General features: G+C 44.5%; 1 protein-coding gene across 1 annotated transcript in view; it reads left to right on the top strand.

Moving 5' to 3' along the window:
* AACS (acetoacetyl-CoA synthetase) overlaps positions 1–17,910 on the top strand; it is a 91,039-nt gene that overhangs the window by 35,472 nt on the left and 37,657 nt on the right. The window contains exons 6-8 of the mRNA XM_029058055.2: positions 6,278–6,392; positions 10,095–10,176; positions 12,289–12,436. Of these exons, the coding sequence (XP_028913888.1) occupies positions 6,278–6,392; positions 10,095–10,176; positions 12,289–12,436 (345 nt within the window). The remainder of the gene's footprint in view (positions 1–6,277; positions 6,393–10,094; positions 10,177–12,288; positions 12,437–17,910) is intronic.

Genomic DNA, 17,910 nt, shown 5'->3' with positions numbered 1-17,910 from the left:
GCACTTAGAAAAGTGCTCTGCACATAGTAAGCGCTTAACAAATACCAACATTATTATTTAATGAAAAGAGAATGGGCCTGAGAACCAGGAGAACTAGGTTCGAATCCCAGCTCTGCCATTTGCCTGCCGTGTGGCCTAGGCCCAAGTGCTTAATTTTTCGGTGACTGTTTTCTCATCGGTAAAATGGGGATTAAATATTTGCTCTTCTCCTCTCCCCCCTTCTGCCCTCCCCCCATTAGACTGTAAGCCCCATGTGGGACAGGGATTGTGATTAGTCTGATTATAATGTCTCTATCCTGGCACTTTAGCAGAGTGCTTTGTATAAAATAAGCACTTAACGAATACCACAACAATTACGTATGTAAGAATGGGAAAGGCCTCTTTCAGTTGAAGGGTAACTCGTGCTTATGAAAGAGCATATGTCATCAACAGTATCATGCTGATGTTTTTGCAGTTATAACAGCAACAACTCAAATCTGAGTAATGTTGTCGAGGAAAAATTTAGTTCTGTTTTCTGTGCCCAAAGGGGAAATATGTAACCCCTTCCTTGTTCTTTGTGCCTGGGATGGAAAACACACTGGAACCTAGAGAAGCAGTGTGGTCTAGTGGAAAGAGCACAGGCCTGGGAGTCAGAAGGACCTGGTTCTAATCCTGGCTTCATCTCATGTCAGCTGTGTGACCCTGGGCAAGTCACTTCACTTCTCTGTGCCTCAGTTACCTCATCTGTAAAATGGGGGTTGATTGTGAGCCCCATGTGAGTCCTGGCGTGTGTCCGTACTAATTATCTCATATCTACCTCAGGGATTAGTACCAGTGCCTGGCCCATGGCGAGTGCTTAATACATACCATTAAAAACCCCCAACAACCTTGGGATATAGCTGATGTGTGTATCTGTTGGTGTTGACAGGAAGAGATGCTGAATTAAATATGTCATTTAGAAAAGCAGGCTGGTAGTGAACTTTTGGCATGAGGTGATTGAATGACTTTTAACACTGTCCCCAGTTCTCCTGTAAACATGTGTTTTTGTTAATGTGTTTTGAGTAGCACAACATGGGGAAATTAGGTAATGTTCTTTCTACAACATGCATCTATCTGGATTGAGTGCTGTGCAGTGTTAGAAGAATCGTTGGTGTACACGGGCACAGCCCCCTTTCAGGTGTGAGTTATTTTTGAGGCTCGTCAAGAACCTAGGTCCCACATTATGGGAGACTTGAGTGTCCTGTACTTAATGCTTCAAAGAACAGCCAGGAAAGATGGACGCAGCTCTCTCCTAGGGTGACTTGGTTAGGATTTCTGCTTCCTGCTGCTGAGTGTTTGGTTTCAGGAGGAGTGTTCAGGAGAGTGCTTGAGGAAACAGGAATGGTACTTTACTGTGCTTCCTCAACTCTTCATTGACTGGGAGATAAGGAGGCTTCTAATCATTGGCATTTGTTAAGCATTTTGTAGGTACTAACCACTGGGGTAGACAAAACACAATCAGGTCAAGCACAGTCCCTATCCCACATGGGCCTCCCAGTTTTGGGGGGAAGGAAAACAGGCATTTAAGTGTCATGTTATAGATGAGGAAATTGAGGCACTTAAATGACTCGCTGAAGGTCACACAGTAGGCAAGTGGCAGTGCTTGGGATTAGAACCCAGGTCCTCTGATTTCCTAGTGGAAAGAACAAAGGCCTGGGAGTCGGAGGACCTTTCATATGTCTGCTGTGTGATCCTGAGCAAGTCATTTTACTTCCTTTTGCCTCAGTTACCTCATCTGAAAAATGGGGATTAAGACCGTGAGCCCAATGGGACTGTGTCCAACCCATTTACCTTGTATAGTGCCTGGTATATAGAAAGCACTTAACAAATGCCATTATTATTATTATTACTTCGAGGCCTGTGCTCTTTCCACTAGGCCACACTACTTCTCTGTACTTCAGCTAGATCCCAAACCATATTGGCACCTATTACTCTGAGGTTCTTCCTTGGGACGGGGGATGGAAACCATAGCACCTCGAAAGCAAGTCCTTATATATTCAATCTGTTTTACCACAATTCACTTGTTAATCCAAAAAGTGAAAGCCACCACATGCCCTTAGGCCAGCCTGGGCTCAGACTTCCATAATCGATCAGATGTATTTGTTGAGTGTTTACAGCAGACAGAACAGAATTAGCAGACATGTTCCTGCCCACAGTGAGTTTATGGTCTGTGGGGGAGACAGATATTATAAACCAATAAATTGTGGACATGTGCGTAAGTGCTGTGGGGCTGAGGGAGGGGTGAAAAGGGGAGCAAATCCAAATGTAATGTTGATGCAGAGGGGAGTGGGAGAAGAGGAAATGAAGGCTTAGTCACGGAAAACCTCTTGGAGGAGAAGTGTTTTCAATTAGATTTTGAAGGCGAGGAGAGTAACTGTTGGTCGGATATGAAGAGGGAGGGCTTTCCAGGCCAGAGGTCTGTAGTGGATGGACGAAATGGAGGTACAGTGAGTGGCATTGGACGTGCAAAGTGTACGGGCTGGGATGTAGTGGAGACCAGTGAGGCAAGGGAGGAGGGGCCAAGGTGATTGAGTGCTGTAAAGCCATGGGTAAAGAGTGCATTAGATGAGGAGTTGGATGGGTAATTACTGGAGTTTCTTGAGTGTGGAAATGTGCTGAACTTTTTTTTTTTTTTTGAAAAATGATCCGGGCAGCAGAATGAAGTATGGATTGGAGTGGGGAGACAGAAATCAGGGAGGTCAGCAAGGAGGGTGATGCAGTAGTCAAGGTGGGCTAGGATAAGTGCTTGGATTCACGTGGTAGCTGTTCGAATGGAAAGCGTAGAGTGGATTTTAGCGATGTTGTGAAGGTTGAACCGAGAGGATTTAGTGATAGATTATATGGGTTGAATGAGAGATGAGTCGAGGGTAACACCAAAGTTACAGGCTTGTGAGGCAGGAAGCAAGTGATGGGAAGGACAGGCTTTGGGTGAAAAGATGAGAAGTTCTGTTTCGAACATGTTAAGTTGGAGGTGTCAGCGGGACATCCAAGTAGAGATGTCTTGAAGGCAGGAGGAAATGCGAAACTGCAGAGAGGGAGGGAGATCAGGGCTGGAGATGTAGATCTGGGAATCATCCGCATTGAGGTGGTAGTTGAAGCCATAGGAGTGAATGAGTTCTCCAAGGGAGTGGGAGTAGTTGGAGAATAGAAGCGGACCCAGAACTGAACCTCGAGGGACCACCACAGTTAAAAGATGGGTGGCAGAAGAGAAGCCCATGAAAGATACTGATAATGAGCAGCCAGAGAGATAGGAGGAGAACCAGGATAGGACACTGTCAGTGAAACTGAGGCTGGATAATGCTTCCAGGAGAAAGAGCTGGTCAACAGTGTCAAAGGCAGCTGAGAGATTGAGGAGGATTAAGATGGAATAGAGGCAATTGGATTTGGGGAACAGAGAGATCATTTTTGACCTATGAGAGATAGGTTCTGTGGAGTGAAGGGGATGGAAACCATATTGCGGGCGGTCAGAGAGAATTGAAGGAGAAAACCTTGAGACAGTGGGTATAGACTAATGGCTTAAGGAGTTGAAGAGGAATGGTAAGAGGGAGATGAGGCGATAACTAGAGGGAGTGGTGGGGTCAAGGGTTTTTTTTTTTTTTTTTAGGATGGGGAGACAGGTATGTTGAAAGCAGTGGGGAAATAGCCATTGGAGAGCCAACAGTTGAAATTGGCAGTCAGGGAGGGAGGCAGGGGACAAGTGTTTTGATAAGGTGAGAAAGAATGGGGTCAGGAGATGGTGGCTTTTGAGAGAAGGTAGGAGATCTCTTGAGATACTGCTGGGAAAGATGGGAGAGTTGAAGAAGGGCCAAGAGGAGGGAGGGACTGGAGAGGAGCAAGGGAGATTTTAGGGAGATCACACCTGACAGTTGCAATTTTCTCAACTCATTAGGGGCAAGTGATGGGGAAGGCGATGGGGTAGGGGGTTTGAAGAGGGAGTTAATTGACTGGAACAGCTGGTGAGGGCAATGGCATGGGTGTCAGTGGGGATGGGACTTGACCTCACTGATTTCCTATAACCCAACCCACGCACTTCGCTCCTAACACTAACCTACTCCCTGTACCACAGTCTCAGCTACCTCGCCGCTGACCCCTTGCCTATGTCCTCCCTCTGGCCTGGAACTCCCTCCTCCGAAATACAACAGACCATTCATCCATTCATTCAATCTTACTGAGTGCTTGAAGTGTGCAGAACACTGTACTGAGCGCTTAGAAAGTACAATTCGGCAACAAATCCCCACCTTCAAAGTCTTAATAAAATCACATTTCCTCCAAGAGGGCTTCTCCAACTAAGCCCTCATTTCTCCTATTCCCTCTCCCTCGTACTTGGATCTCTACCCTTTAAGCATTTGATATTCATCCCACCCTCAGCCCCACGGCATTTATGTACATATCCGTAATTTATTTTAATGTCTCTCTCCCCCTCTAGACTGAAAGCATCTGGTGGGCAGGGACTATGTCTACCAACTCTTTTGCATGGTACTCTTCCAAGTTATGATGATGATTATGGTATTTAAGTGCTTACTATATGCCAAGCACTGTTCTAAGCACTGGGGTAGGTACAAGGTTATCGGGTTGTCCCACGTGGGGCTTACAGTCTTAATCCCCGTTTTACAGATGAGGTCACTGAGCGCACAGAGAAGTTAAGTGACTTGCCCAAAGTCACACAGCTGACAAGTGGTGGAGTGGGGATTAGAATCCGTGACCTCTGACTCCCAAGCCTGTGCTCTTCCCTCCAAACCATGCAGCTTCTTACAATGCTCTTCACACAGTAAGCGCTCAATACATCCCATTGATTGGTGTCTTACAGTTAGCTTTAGGATTTGATATGAGACAGCTCTGCCTTTAGTTGTTTGCATCTACATTTTCACTGTTTAAGTCCCTCCACTCAGTTACAAAACTAGTCCTTGGTGTATTCAGTGCCGCCAGTGGTTGGGACCCCATTCTCTTTCTCCAAACTGCTTCTGGCTGTATCTCCCCGGCTCTTTTTATCATATAACCAAATTTCTAGACAATGCTTCGGTCAGAACCTCTCTAGAGATCCCTTCTGGAGGAGGGTGATTTTTTTTTTTTTTTTTTTTTTGCCAGTGTGTATGCTGTGTGGAAGAAGTGCCAATTCTCCTCACTTTGGGGCTTTTAAAATTGAGAGATGGTTATAAAGCATATCCCTTTGATTATGCTAATTTGTCATCACCCATGCACAGCTGTCTCTTTTGCCATGTAAGGCAAAGTTGTAAGCTTGTAAGCTTGCGGAACTTTAAAATGTTGCTGCCGTCTCTCTGTGGGGTAGTTACATTCCAGCGTGGATGAAATGGTTTCTCTAGTGAGCTCTCTCTGCCTCTCGATGCATACGTGTATAACGGAGCTAGGTAGATCAATTTGGGTACAACTAAGAATTTGAGTAAAAGGGATGGGAGTTTTCTCCCAAGGTCTTGCTTGTGGGCCAACGAAATCAGAAAATGTAGAAAGTCTGATTTTACACCCAGAGAAAACAAAATTAAGTTCTTTGACCTTTTGGATTTCTTTAACCCTTTAACCAGTCGTATTTATTGAGTGCTTACTGTGTGCAGCACACTGTACTAAGCTTTTGGGAAAGTACAGTTTAGGGGAGTTGGTAGATGTGTTCCCTGCCCACACTGAGCTTGCAGTCTAGAGGCAGAGCAAGACATTAATATAAATAAATTATAGATATGTATGTAAGTGCTTATGTAGTTAAGTACTTAAATTCCTAAGTATGCATTTACACAAACATTACATAAATATTACATGCACTACATATGTACATGTACATGAGTGTGCATTTATACACACATACATATGTAAATATGCGCATATATAAAATAACTATTTTTACGTTTCATAAGTCTTAGTGTTTCAAATCTTGTTGTCAAGTCCCAAGGTTATATTTTTAAGAGGGTGCCCTGCCTGCCACTCAAGTTCACTGTCTCTGAACTGATGTGTCTGGGCCGGGAACAATGGGCCCAAATCCATCAATTTATCGATGGTATTTATTGAGCACTTCCTGTGTGCAGGGCACTGTACTAAGCACTTGGGAAAGCACAGTACTCCAGAGTTGGTAGAAGCTACCCCTGCCCACAGGGAGTTTACGGTCTCTGGGGAGAAAAAGGCATTAAAATAAGTTATAGAGAGGGGAAATAGTGGAGTCCATTTCTCCTTTCCCCAAGCATAGAGACATTTAAAGTCAGATGGCTGGGGTTTGGTTACATGTGATTAATGGTGGTATTTCCCATCTCCTTCCCAGGGTGTTCTGGACAGGTTTTCCCAGATTCAGCCAAAACTCATCTTCTCGGTGGAAGCCGTGGTGTATAATGGTAAAGAACATAACCACATGGAAAAGCTTCAACGTGTTGTCAAAGGTATTTGGTTGTACTTGACCTTGGGCTGATCTAGCAGTAGGTCGGGATCTGTCAGACTCGGTGAGGATGAGAATGGTTCTCGCCCTGCACTTCCTGTTAGTGAGGGGAGGCTTCCTGGAGGGGATTAGATTTCAACCCTCATAAAACTGAAAGCAGCTATGGCTACAAACCTTTTATTGTTAGATTGTACTTTCCCAAGCACTTAGTATACTGCTCTTCACACAGTAACTTCTCAGTAAATACAATTGACTGACTGACTCTAGCAAGGATCAGCCTATTAGAGCAGGAGGGGCAACTCGCTCACTGTGAGCTGAAGCTAATCGGATTATTAGAGCTTTTCTGCAAAGCCTCGTGGCATCCAACTTACCTACCCTTGTCATCATCAATATTTATTGTGGGCAGAGCAAGGTATTAGAGGCTTGGGGACCAACAGTAAAGACGAAAGGAACACTCAGTCTCATGGGAGAGATGAGCAGACACAAGAGTACAAACACACATTAGGTACAAGGGTAAGATTGTAGATTCAAATACAAAAAGAAAAATAGGTAAATAATCGGATCTATTTCTCTATATTTTTAAGTACTCAGGGTGGAGGATGGATTGAGGTGACTATGAAGAGGTTATAAATCATGGAATATCTTTTGGAGGAAGTGGCGTTTTAGCAAGGCTTTGAAAGCTGGACAAGGCTATGGCTTGGATTTGTGATTGGAGAGAGTTCAGTCATGGGAGACTCGTGAACGAGGTAGAGGGAGAAAAAGTAGAAGCTGGGGTGTATTGGAAGAGATGGTTGGGCAGGTGAGGAAGAGACAACTGGAGGAGAACTTTAGCACCAGTAGTTAGGACTTTATGCTTAAGCTGAAGGGAAGTAGGTAACCATTGCAGGCTTTTTAGAGAGTGATGCATTCTGAATTGTGTTATGAGAAGGTGATTTGAGCAGCTGAATGTAGCATAGACTGAGGAAAGGAGAGGCTTGTAGATTAACAAATACTGTAAGCGCTTAGTACAGTTCTCTGCACATAGTAAGTGCTCAATAAAAGCTATTGAATGAACATATAGGCTTTTCCTGTACAGACTTTTGCTGTACCCTAGCTGAGAGTTGTCAGAGTCTTCAACCTGGGTTGGGACCTTTGATGGAGAGGAAGATCTGTCAGACTTTGAGAGTGTTTGTGGAAGGGAAGACAGAAGAGTCAAAGGTGACCTCAAGATTGAACTTCTGGAACAGGGAGGATAATGGTGTTGTCAATAAGGTCTGGAAAAGTAGGAGCAGATGATGGTGTAGAAAGAGAGAAGATGAAAAGTTCAAATTTTTTTTAACGTATTTGTTAAACACTCCCTCTGTGCCAGTCACTGTATTAAGCACTGGGGTAGATACAAGTTAATCAGGTTGAACAGAGTCCATGTCCCATATGGGGCTCACAGTCTGAATCCCCATTATACAGGTGAGGTAACCGAGGCACAGAAATGTGAAGTGATATGCCCAAGGTCACACAGCAGACAGCTGGTGGAGCTGGGATTAGAACCTAGGTCTTTCCGACTCTCAGGCCTGTGCTCTACCCACTAGGCTATGCAGTTTTCACCATGTTGAGTTTAAGATGCCAGTGGACCGTCTAGGTGGAGATGTCTTGGGACTGGCAGTGAGAAAAGCAAGGGAAAAATCTGGGCTGGGGGCAGATTTGGGAGCTTTCTTTTGAAACATGTGAAGGGGTGATCTCCCCAAAATGAGAAGAGAAGGAGCAGAGAGGAGAGAAGCAGCATGACCTAATGAATAGTGCATGGGCCTGGGAGTCAGAAGAACCTGGGTTCTAATCCTGGCTCTGCCACTTGTCTGCTGTGTGATCTTGGGCAATTCACTTAACTTCCCTGTGCCTCAACTACCTCATCTGTAAAATGGGGAGTAAGACTGTGAGCCCCATGTGGGTCAGGGACTGTGTCCAACCTGGTTTGCTTATATCCACCCCAGTGCTTAGTACAGTCCCTTGCACATAGCATTTTAAAAAAATGCCACAATTATTATTATTATTGTTATTATTATTAGGAGAACTAGCAAAGAACTTTGTGAGACACCTACACTTAAAAGGTGAGGGGAGGCTGGACACCCAGCAAAGGAGGTGGAGAAAGAGAGGTCAGAGAGCTAGGAAGAGAACCAGGAAACTATCGTATTAGTAAAACCAAGATTAAAGGGAGAGTTTTCTAGGAGGAGCAACAGGTCAACTCTGTCGAGAGTAGCTGAATGGTTGAAAAGCTTTAGGACTGACTGAGCAGAGCCTGTAAGACAGAATGAAGGAAGTGAAATTCAGATTGAAGGGAATCGAGAAGAATGTGGGTGGAGAAGAAGGCAGGTTAAAATCTGGAATAGTTGGTTGAACTGTGGGTGTGGGAGTCAATGAGGTAAGGTCATAGGACAGAGATCAAGCTAGAGAGGATACATTTATAGTGTTTTGGTTTTTTTTTTGGTTTTCTGCTAGGAGTGGTCAGCTGCCTGAATGCAAGAGTGGAGGAAGCAGATTGTAGGGATGATGGAAAAAAAATGAGGGAGCAGGAAACTCAGGTTTAGTGTTACAGACACGCACTTTCATGTCTAGAGAGGGGTCGAGTTCCTAAAAAGTCCTGGAGAGGCCCTGAGGCTCGGGGAGAGGAGAGAGGATCCTGAGAGCAAAGGAGGATGAGGAAAGAAGACCACTTGGGAGAAGGAGCTGCTGGAAGTGTCAAGATAAGAGGCTGTGCTCCGAAAGTGGTAATTTGGAGTCGGTGATGTACGGGATGGAGTTAGTGACGTCAGGAGTAGTGTCGTGTCTGATCATTATGAGATCCGGAGTGTGTCCCTGTTGATGTGTGGCCGATGTGGGCTGGAATTGGAACTGGAGAAATACGTGGAATCAGGTGGCTAGAATGTCAGCAGAATTATCAATGTAGATGCCAGGTGTGCAAGGATCAATGCAGAGGATGACATTGAGGGGAAGACCGTGAGGAAGATATCACACTAATCTAGGAATGCAGTCGTGGGTCTGGAGTTCAGTAGGTAATAGCCACCGGTAACTGTAGGGCTGGGAGAGGCAGATTATATTCACCTCTGTCAGTGTTGTGGCGAGAGATTGAAGTGGTCCAGAAGGGCATTAGGGGCCAAGGAGTAGGCTCACTTCACCCTTCCCCTGGAGTCTTCTGGGTGGGAGAGAAGATGAGGCTTTTGCTGGGATGCAGTGGGAAGTGGCAAGGGTTCAATGCCATCAGAATAAAGCCAGGCCTCGAAGAAGCTGAGGAGGCAGTGGCGGGAGAGGCCAGCAACAGGTCCAGGGTAAAGGGGCATTTGCCCACAATGGGATGGGGGTTGCAAAAGCCAAATGATGTTTATGTATTGGGGGGGATAGTACCATGCTCGTTGGAGTTAAGGTTTCAGTGGGTGGTCTGGGTCCAGATGGGGCTAAGGTAGTAAGAGGAGAGAGGGACTGTGGTGAGTGGGGGCGGGAGAAGGGGAACATAGGTTAGAGTAAGCTTGGTTGTCCACTGGCAGTGCAACTGGAGAATGATAGGCCTACTGTGGGGTATCGTATTTCCTCAGTGGTTGAGGGAGGAGGTTGCAAGCAAGTTAAACTTCTCCCAAGAAATCACTAGCCAAGTGTGAGTTCGTAAGATGCCATATTTAAAAAAAACAACAACACACGGTGTATTGCATAATGCATTTTCTCTCGATCGTTCTCATTTTAGGGTTGCCGGACTTGAAAAAAGTGGTGGTGATTCCATACGTTGGCTCCAGAGAGACGATCGACATTTCCAAGATTCCCAACAGGTACAACCGGGAACTGACCCCCTGAGCTTTCCAGGCACAAAGCTGAGGGCTCAGGAGTTACTAGTCATCATGAATTAGTCAAGAGATCATCCCAGCCTGCAGAGGGTTTTTTAGGACTATTTTCCTGTAGTAACCCAAGTGTTCCTGCTCCCCTTTCCTAGAAAAAGGCCACTTCCATACCTTTTGAAGGTTTACAGAAACAACAGTTGCCAATTGCCTAAAGTTGTTCTTTTCATTCCAGGGAGAGATTCCAGGGACCGTGGTTGGATACAAATGCTTAGAAGCTACTAATCGTCTTGCTTTAATGATTTAACTTCCTTTTGCATGACTTCAAAATAGGACCCTTTTGAAACCTCACTTTTAGGGTCAACCTGGGAATCCTCTGAAGAACTGACCAAAGAAGAAGTGATCGAAAGGACCGGACTAGCCTCCGTGATTTTTCATCCATCATGCCCTTGCGGGGGAGGGAGACAATGCTTGACATTCTTAATAAGCGATCTCGAGGCTAAACCTTAAACTTTTCCTCCTGTCTAGTAAGATGACTGTCTTGATAAGCTGAAACAAAATGGGAAATCAATTTTGTTATTTTATGCCGCTGAGGATTTATCTCCTCTGCTTTTACTGACCGTACATCCACATCGATGGTCCCTTCACAGAGGAGTGGAGTGGAGTTTGTTTGGAGAGCCGTTATACCTTTTGGAGAACAACATGGGGTGCAGAGTATATGAAATCACTTTCCTTTCTTCCCCTCTCCTCCCCCTCTGAGTCGGACAAATTTTATTTTTTTGGAATGCTTTTAACAGTAATTGATAGAAAATGAGAGCATCCATCAGGATCGAATTATTCACTTCATTTAGCATTATACAATGCAAAAAGCAACCCTCCTCAAACCTTGGCTTCTAATTGCTCTTCATCTTTTGATTCCTTGATTCTACAGATAAAACTGAGAGCAGCCATAGCACAAACATAAAGGAAAACTCTGAGCTTTTCATTTTTAAACAAGCAACCGAAGTGACAGCTATTTAGTTTGATTTATAGGTCATTTGAAAACAAAATGCCTTGCTTGATACGCAGTATTCTATTAGATGAGGCGCTTTATATAAAAGGGCTTTGAATAGAAGGTAAGAGTACAGACTGGGTTTCCATTGGCGGTAAAATTCAGCAGTGAATAATTTGAGACATTTTTAGAGGCAGTTTGTTTTTCTTATTTATGGCATGGCGTTTGGTTCTTTTAGATGCCCTTTTGAACCTCTGGAGTTTCAGAGCAGACTGATGTGTGCAGGTAGCCCCCAGTAGGAGGGAATACAATATATATGTGTGTGTGTGTGTGTGTATACGTACACCTGGGTAGGTAGACATTCATGCTTCTATTTTAAAGCATCTCGTTAAGTGGCTTCAAGCCTAATTTACTTTTTTCTTTTGCAACGCGAAGGAAAAAGCTCCATTTGTCAAAACAAAGCAGTTGGGCATTGTTCCAACGGGGAAAGGGGATTAAAACTCTCTCGGGATCTCAAGCTAGAAAACAGTCCCTCTCAAGACAGCCTGACTATATAGACCAAATGTCTGAACCAGATATATCAAAATTTCATCCCTCATGTGCTTGTGGCTCTAGGTCACTTTTTGATGTGCTACAAGACAACTGAAAGAAATTCCCTGAAAGCCTGCAGTATGACATTCCTCATATCTACAGCAGTGAGGCCTTTGATCCTGAAGACCTGTCTGATGTCATGTTGGCCGGCTTTCCTCTCTTCACTGGGCTTTTTGTAGATCGTATCCCATCCTCCCCCTTCTTGCTGCTTTAAAAGACCTCAAAATGGTCAAATAGTAAAACTTTGTGAAAATGTTTTCCACATGTACAATTGATATTTTAAGGCCCTAATCAAGGAGTCTCCAAAGCAGTGTCCCCTCATAAGACATCCACCCTGACTCATTATTTTTTCTTTTTTACAGCTTCCAACTTATTCATTTCCTCTGGAAAGCAGAGTGGGGCAGGGTGAAGAGGAAATAGAATAATTGGGTTCACTAGAGTTTATGAAATGAGAAGGGATTTCTAAATCTGTTTAATGCAGTTTGTAAAAGAGAATTTTTTTTTGTATGTGTCTGTGAATACAGTGTTTTTTTAGAAGACTTCCTTATGACTGGAAAAGGAGACCAAGCCCCCCAGCTGGAGTTTGAGCAACTGCCATTCAGCCACCCTCTGTTCATTATGTTTTCGTCGGGCACAACGGGAGCTCCCAAATGCATGGTCCATTCGGCTGGGGTAGGTCCTCCGCTCTGTAGATGGTGTTGCCGTTAGCCCCCATAGTGGTGGTGATGGTATTTGAGTGATGCACTGTACTAAGCACTTGGAGAAAATACAGTAGTTTGAAGACTTCCTCCATAGACATGCAAAAACCTCACTGACCAACCTGGAATTTATAAGAGGGGGTTGAGGATTGAATGGTTTCAGGGTCCCCGGATGGGAATTAGTACAGGATCACAAAGCTTGTTTCTTCTTTGATTCCATTCTTACTCTGTTTGGAAAGACCAGCGTTCTGCTTTCTAAAACATTCAGTCAATCAATGGTATTCACTGGGCTCTTACTGTGTGTGGGGCGGTATGCTAAGGGCTTGGGGGTGTTCAGTACAATAGAGTTAGTAGACACAATCCTTACCTTCAAGGATCTTACAATCTTTTAACCTATAGAGCTCCTACAGTTGCTTTTTGGCCCCAGGAATGGGACCATCTACAGAATTAAGGAATAGAGAAGCAGCGTGGCCTAGTGGATAGAGCACCAGCCTGGGAATCAGAAGGACGTGGGTTCTAATCTCAGCTCTGCCTCTCGTCTGCTGTGTTACCTTGATCAAGTCACTTTGCTTATCTGTGCCTCAGTTACCTCATCTGTAAAATGGGGTGTAAGATTGTGAGCCCCAGGTGGGACAGGTACTGTGTCCAACCTGATTTTCTGGTATCTGTCCCAGCTCTTAGTACAAGTGCTTGGCACATAATAAGTGCTTAACAAATATTATTAGCTTGCCAGTGTCTTTTTTGTTCCAGGGCACCCTCATCACTTATGCAAAAGTCTGTGTATACATTTCCTTCCTCTGACAGAATCCTCAGGGGAGAAAGAGAATGTGGACAGACTTTGACACAGGTGGTGGTATACCACAGACTGGAAGCGGTGAAACCCCATCGAAGGCCTCCTCTGTTCTGGTGACACCGTGTTGAATTTTCCCCCCTGCAAATGGAAAAGGGAAAACATAACCATTGTGATATTGGCTCAGATCATTTGCTCACCTGCCTAATATAATAATGTTGGTATTTGTTAAGCACTTACTATGTGCAGAGCACTGTTCTAAGCGCTGGGGTAGATGCAGGGTAATTAGGTTGTCCCACGTGAGGCTCACAATCCCCAATTTACAGATGAGGTAACTGAGGCACAGAGAAGTTAAGTGACTTGCCCACAGTCACACAGCTGACAAGCGGCTGAGCCGCGATTCGAACGCATGACTTCTGACTCCCAAGCCTGGGCTCTTTCCACTGAACCATGCTGCTTCTCTAATATTTTGTCTCTGGCATCGAAGGACACTTCAAGTGTCTTGGTTAGAGATGTGCCTTCTATCATCTCTCAGTTTTTCTCTCTTACAACCCATTATGATGTGGCCCTATCATCTATTCATTTATTTAAATCCTTCTTGTGCCCTCTAGTAATCGTACTAACTTGTCTTCTTTATATCCCATCAAATGCTATCAGCCATGAATTTACCTAAGCTCTTCCAGCCTATTGGCATTTTCTGAGCAGTGAAAGTGTTGGGAAAATTACCTTACACCTGAAAGCCTCCTGTGGCATCACAGTTTGGAGGTGTTGGGATAAGACATGCTAAAACCGTGTTTATTCCTGGGGAAATAGCACTAACATTAAGCCAGGACTTTTTAAGAGAGAATGAATTAACTCCCTTCCCCACAACAATCTGAATGTGTTAAAGACAACCTGCTTGGTGGATTTCCTAGACCACCTTGGTTCACGTTTGCTAATGGATAAGGAAATTCTTTTGATTGTGAAGAAAATGACCTCCACTGTGACCCTAAAGGACTCGGTGCTCCAGTGAATATGAGTCTTTCCTATTTCCTATTGACACCCTGCTTTCCCTGGTTGTCGGCTAGCCGATTTGTTCTTCGAAACATCATTCCTTAGCCAGACCCGGAAGTAGTGGGAAAGCAGCCCTTTGGCCGAACTGCTCAAATTCCTGTGGTGTTTGGGTTAATTTGAAAACTCGCTTCTTCCCTGAGATCCCCAATGTCCCAGAAAATACCAGAGGGCAGCTCTCTAGGGCTGGGGAGCCCTCCCTCCCCTTTCTTTCCACTGTCTCCGCTTTTTTTACTTGGGTAGTTTAATTTAAAGTAGAAGTTCCAGAAAACTCAGCTTCCTACCCAAGCCCAATGGAGAGGTGTTCATTTGGCGCTATCAATATTTTAAAGAGAAGCGAGCATCTTCGATTTGAAATGACATGGGAAGCTCTCTGCATTAGAAGCCAAGTTCCATTCTGAAGGGCTTTTTCCAGCTTGTAGTGCCATTCGAGAGAGAACATGGCATTATTTTCAATTTTTTTTTTTTGCCTCCCTCAAAAGCCAGTAGCTCCTTAGCTCGCTTTGACTCTTTTCCTTGGCTTCCAGGCTGCTCCTAAGCCTTTGTATTAAGTGCGTGCCATAGACTGGCTGTGTAATTAGGAGAAAAGACACGGCTAAAAAATGTTCTAATCATGTCTGACTCTGAGCAAAACTTTCCCAACTTTGAAAGGGATGGGCAAGTCAGTCTGAGAGGAAAATGGCTAAGTCCTTTAGAAAGAATTGTTCCAATATGTTCCTTTTTAATGAGGAGATTTCTCCAGGAGATGGCTGGGCTCAGTGGATGCTTGGGGTTGTTGGTTTTTGTTGTTGTAGTATCTGTAAATGGCTGTATGGCTCGAGGTGGTCCTTGGATAGCATTTTAGGCTGCTTGAGTTAGATACCGTTGCTGGTTTGGTTGGCTCCATTGTAGAATCTGAAAGGAATTGTTTTAGCCAAGACGTTTGCCTTTTTTCCTGTTCTGCAAGTGAGAAAGTTCTTTCTGGCAGGCACTGTTGTTGATGCTAAAGCACTTATCGAAGCTGTGACAATTTTGATCAGATTTGAGAAGCCTCTTGCAGCTAGTCAGGCATTGGGTAACTGTAGCTGGGGCTTGTCTCTGGTGACTGTAGAGCTGCTGGGAGAGCTGAACCAAGATGGAATTCCGGGACATTTTTCTCCTTCCTCCTTCCCCAGGCCCACTCACTGAGCATCTGTAATGTAGCTCCCAAAGGCTTAGTACAGCAAGTACTCAATAAAAACCACTGATCGATTGATCGATTCTCTTCTGAAGAAGATGAATAGAACGGTGGTTAAGCGCTTAGTATAGTGCTTTGCACACAATAAGCACTCAATAAATGCGATTGAATCAATGAATGAATGTACACCCCCATTTGTCCCATTGATTTTGTCTTCCCCTTCACCTACCGACTCTGTTATGTTATTCTCTGCCAAGTGCTTAGTACAGCTGCTGTGCACTTAAGTGCTCAATAAATACCATTGATTGATCGAGCTCCCCACATCCCAGAGCACACTGAGACCTGACTGCTAGGCAGTCACCCTTTCTCTTTCTCTCTGCAGTTACGTTCTGGGAGTTTGCTGCTCCTGATTATCTGTCTCTTAGACCTGCTCTCCAAGATCATTGTTCATTCCCCAGCTCACATAGGGAATTCTGAGAGAATCTACGAGGGGCAAAAGATCATTAAAGTCAGTTAGGTTCCCCCGGTCTTGTGTTTTAACTGTAGACTGGTTTTTGGATTGCTCTTTTGTTATATCTCCGGAGCACTCTAGAGCAGGTAGGAGTTACATTCTGGTAGGTTCAAACTTCAAATTCTCTGGATACAAATACAAGAACGACTACAGATGGCGAAGATAGGACGTTCTGGAGAAAGCGTGTCCGTGAAGTCACTGTGAATCGGAAACGATTCGACGGCACTTGGTGACAGATAATAATACAACTATTACTAATAATAAGTGTGGTATTTATTAAGCACTTGCTATGTGCCGAGCACTCTGCTGAGCTCTGGGATAGATACAAAATAATCAGGTCCCACATTGGGCTCACAGTCTAAGAAAGAGGGAAACCAGGTATTGAATCCCCACATTGCAGACGAGGGAACTGAGGCTTAGAGGAGTGAAGTGACTTGCCCAAGATCACCCAGCAGACAAGTAGCAGAGTCGAGACTAGAAGTCAGGTCCTCTGACTATCAGGCCTGTGCTTTTTCCACTGGACCTCGCTGCTCCTCCTGGTCTAGCCCCGACCATGTAGGGCTTTCTCCCGGGAAACACAGGCACATACTTTGACCATAATGCCAGTCCAAGCCCAAGGTTTGGAGTCTTCCAAAGCAGTTGAGGCAAGGGACTCAGAAGGAAAACGTTTTCGGCAGGAGCCATCCGACACCGCCGGTAGCCCAGTAAATGACTAGCTAGGTGGCAGCATTGGGCCACACATCAGAGCCGCGACACTGACGTGATCCGGCATCGCATTGCTGGCTGCGTCCTTGGCTGTGATGGGAATCACATTAGCTCATGACTTTGTTTAATATTTGCTTCCAAAGCATATGCTGTTTTCATTGAGTTTCCTTCCCCCCCCCCCCCATTTTAGATTTTTATGTCTAATTTTTATTTCTGTCTGGCTCTTTGGCAGGCACCGCGTGAGGCCCATTGGTAGCTCTGGCACCGGAAAGCTTGCAAAGCTTGCACATTTTTTCTTTCTGGAGATATGACAGTGCATCACCCAAGACTGTCTGCTTAAATCTAACCCCATTTAACAACCTGTTTGTCTTACTGGAGCCAACTTTAAATTGGTCACCAGAATCCTTTACCAAATGTACCATGTCTCCAGCTCCGTCCACAGGTGTCAGTCTTCAAGGAAAGATTTTAAGAAGTGCAAACTGGGAACCATTTATTTTAATCCACATATTTGGTTTTGTGTTGCTGTCTGTCTCCCTCTTTTAAACCGGGAGCCTGTTGTTGGGCAGGAATCGTCTCTGTTGCCGAATTGTACATACCAAGCACTTAGTACAGTGCTCTGCACATAGTAAGTGCTCAAATACAATTGAATGAATGAATGAGGACTATATATATATATAGAGAGAGAGATATATATATCTATATATATATATATATATCCTGCACACCAGACTTAAAATCCTAGAATCCTAGATCTGGAAAAGTCTGGAAGAGTTCACTTGGAAAATGTCTAAGCTAGCCACACCAGAAAGATTGAAGATTGAGATTGAAGGCTCCATATCCTCTGTGTTTTATTTTTTTTTAATTATGGCGTTCATTAAGCACTATGTGCCAGGTAGTGTACTGAGCAGTGGAGTAGCTACAAACCTTATCAGGTTGGAAACAGTTCATGTCTCACATGGGGCTCATAGTCTTAATTCCCATTTTTTTTAACAGATGAGGTAACTGAGCCACAGAGAAACTAAGTGACCTGCCCAATGTCGCACAGCAGACAAGTGGCAGAGCCGAAATTAGAACCCAGGTCTTTTTGACTCCCGGGCCCCTGCTCTACCGTGCTGCATTCATTGTTGTTTTAATGTTTTACCATCCTCCCAGTAAAGAAATTCTGCCTAGCCAAACTTTTTCTTGTGGTAACAAACCCATTTCCTCTGGTTTGGTCTTTAACAATAATAATAATAA

The sequence above is a fragment of the Ornithorhynchus anatinus genome, chromosome 2, assembly GCF_004115215.2.
Source record: "Ornithorhynchus anatinus isolate Pmale09 chromosome 2, mOrnAna1.pri.v4, whole genome shotgun sequence".
Taxonomy (NCBI): Eukaryota; Metazoa; Chordata; class Mammalia; order Monotremata; family Ornithorhynchidae; genus Ornithorhynchus; species Ornithorhynchus anatinus.
The sequence above is the reverse complement of the archived record's forward strand: the minus strand, read 5'-3'. Positions and strand labels throughout refer to the sequence as shown.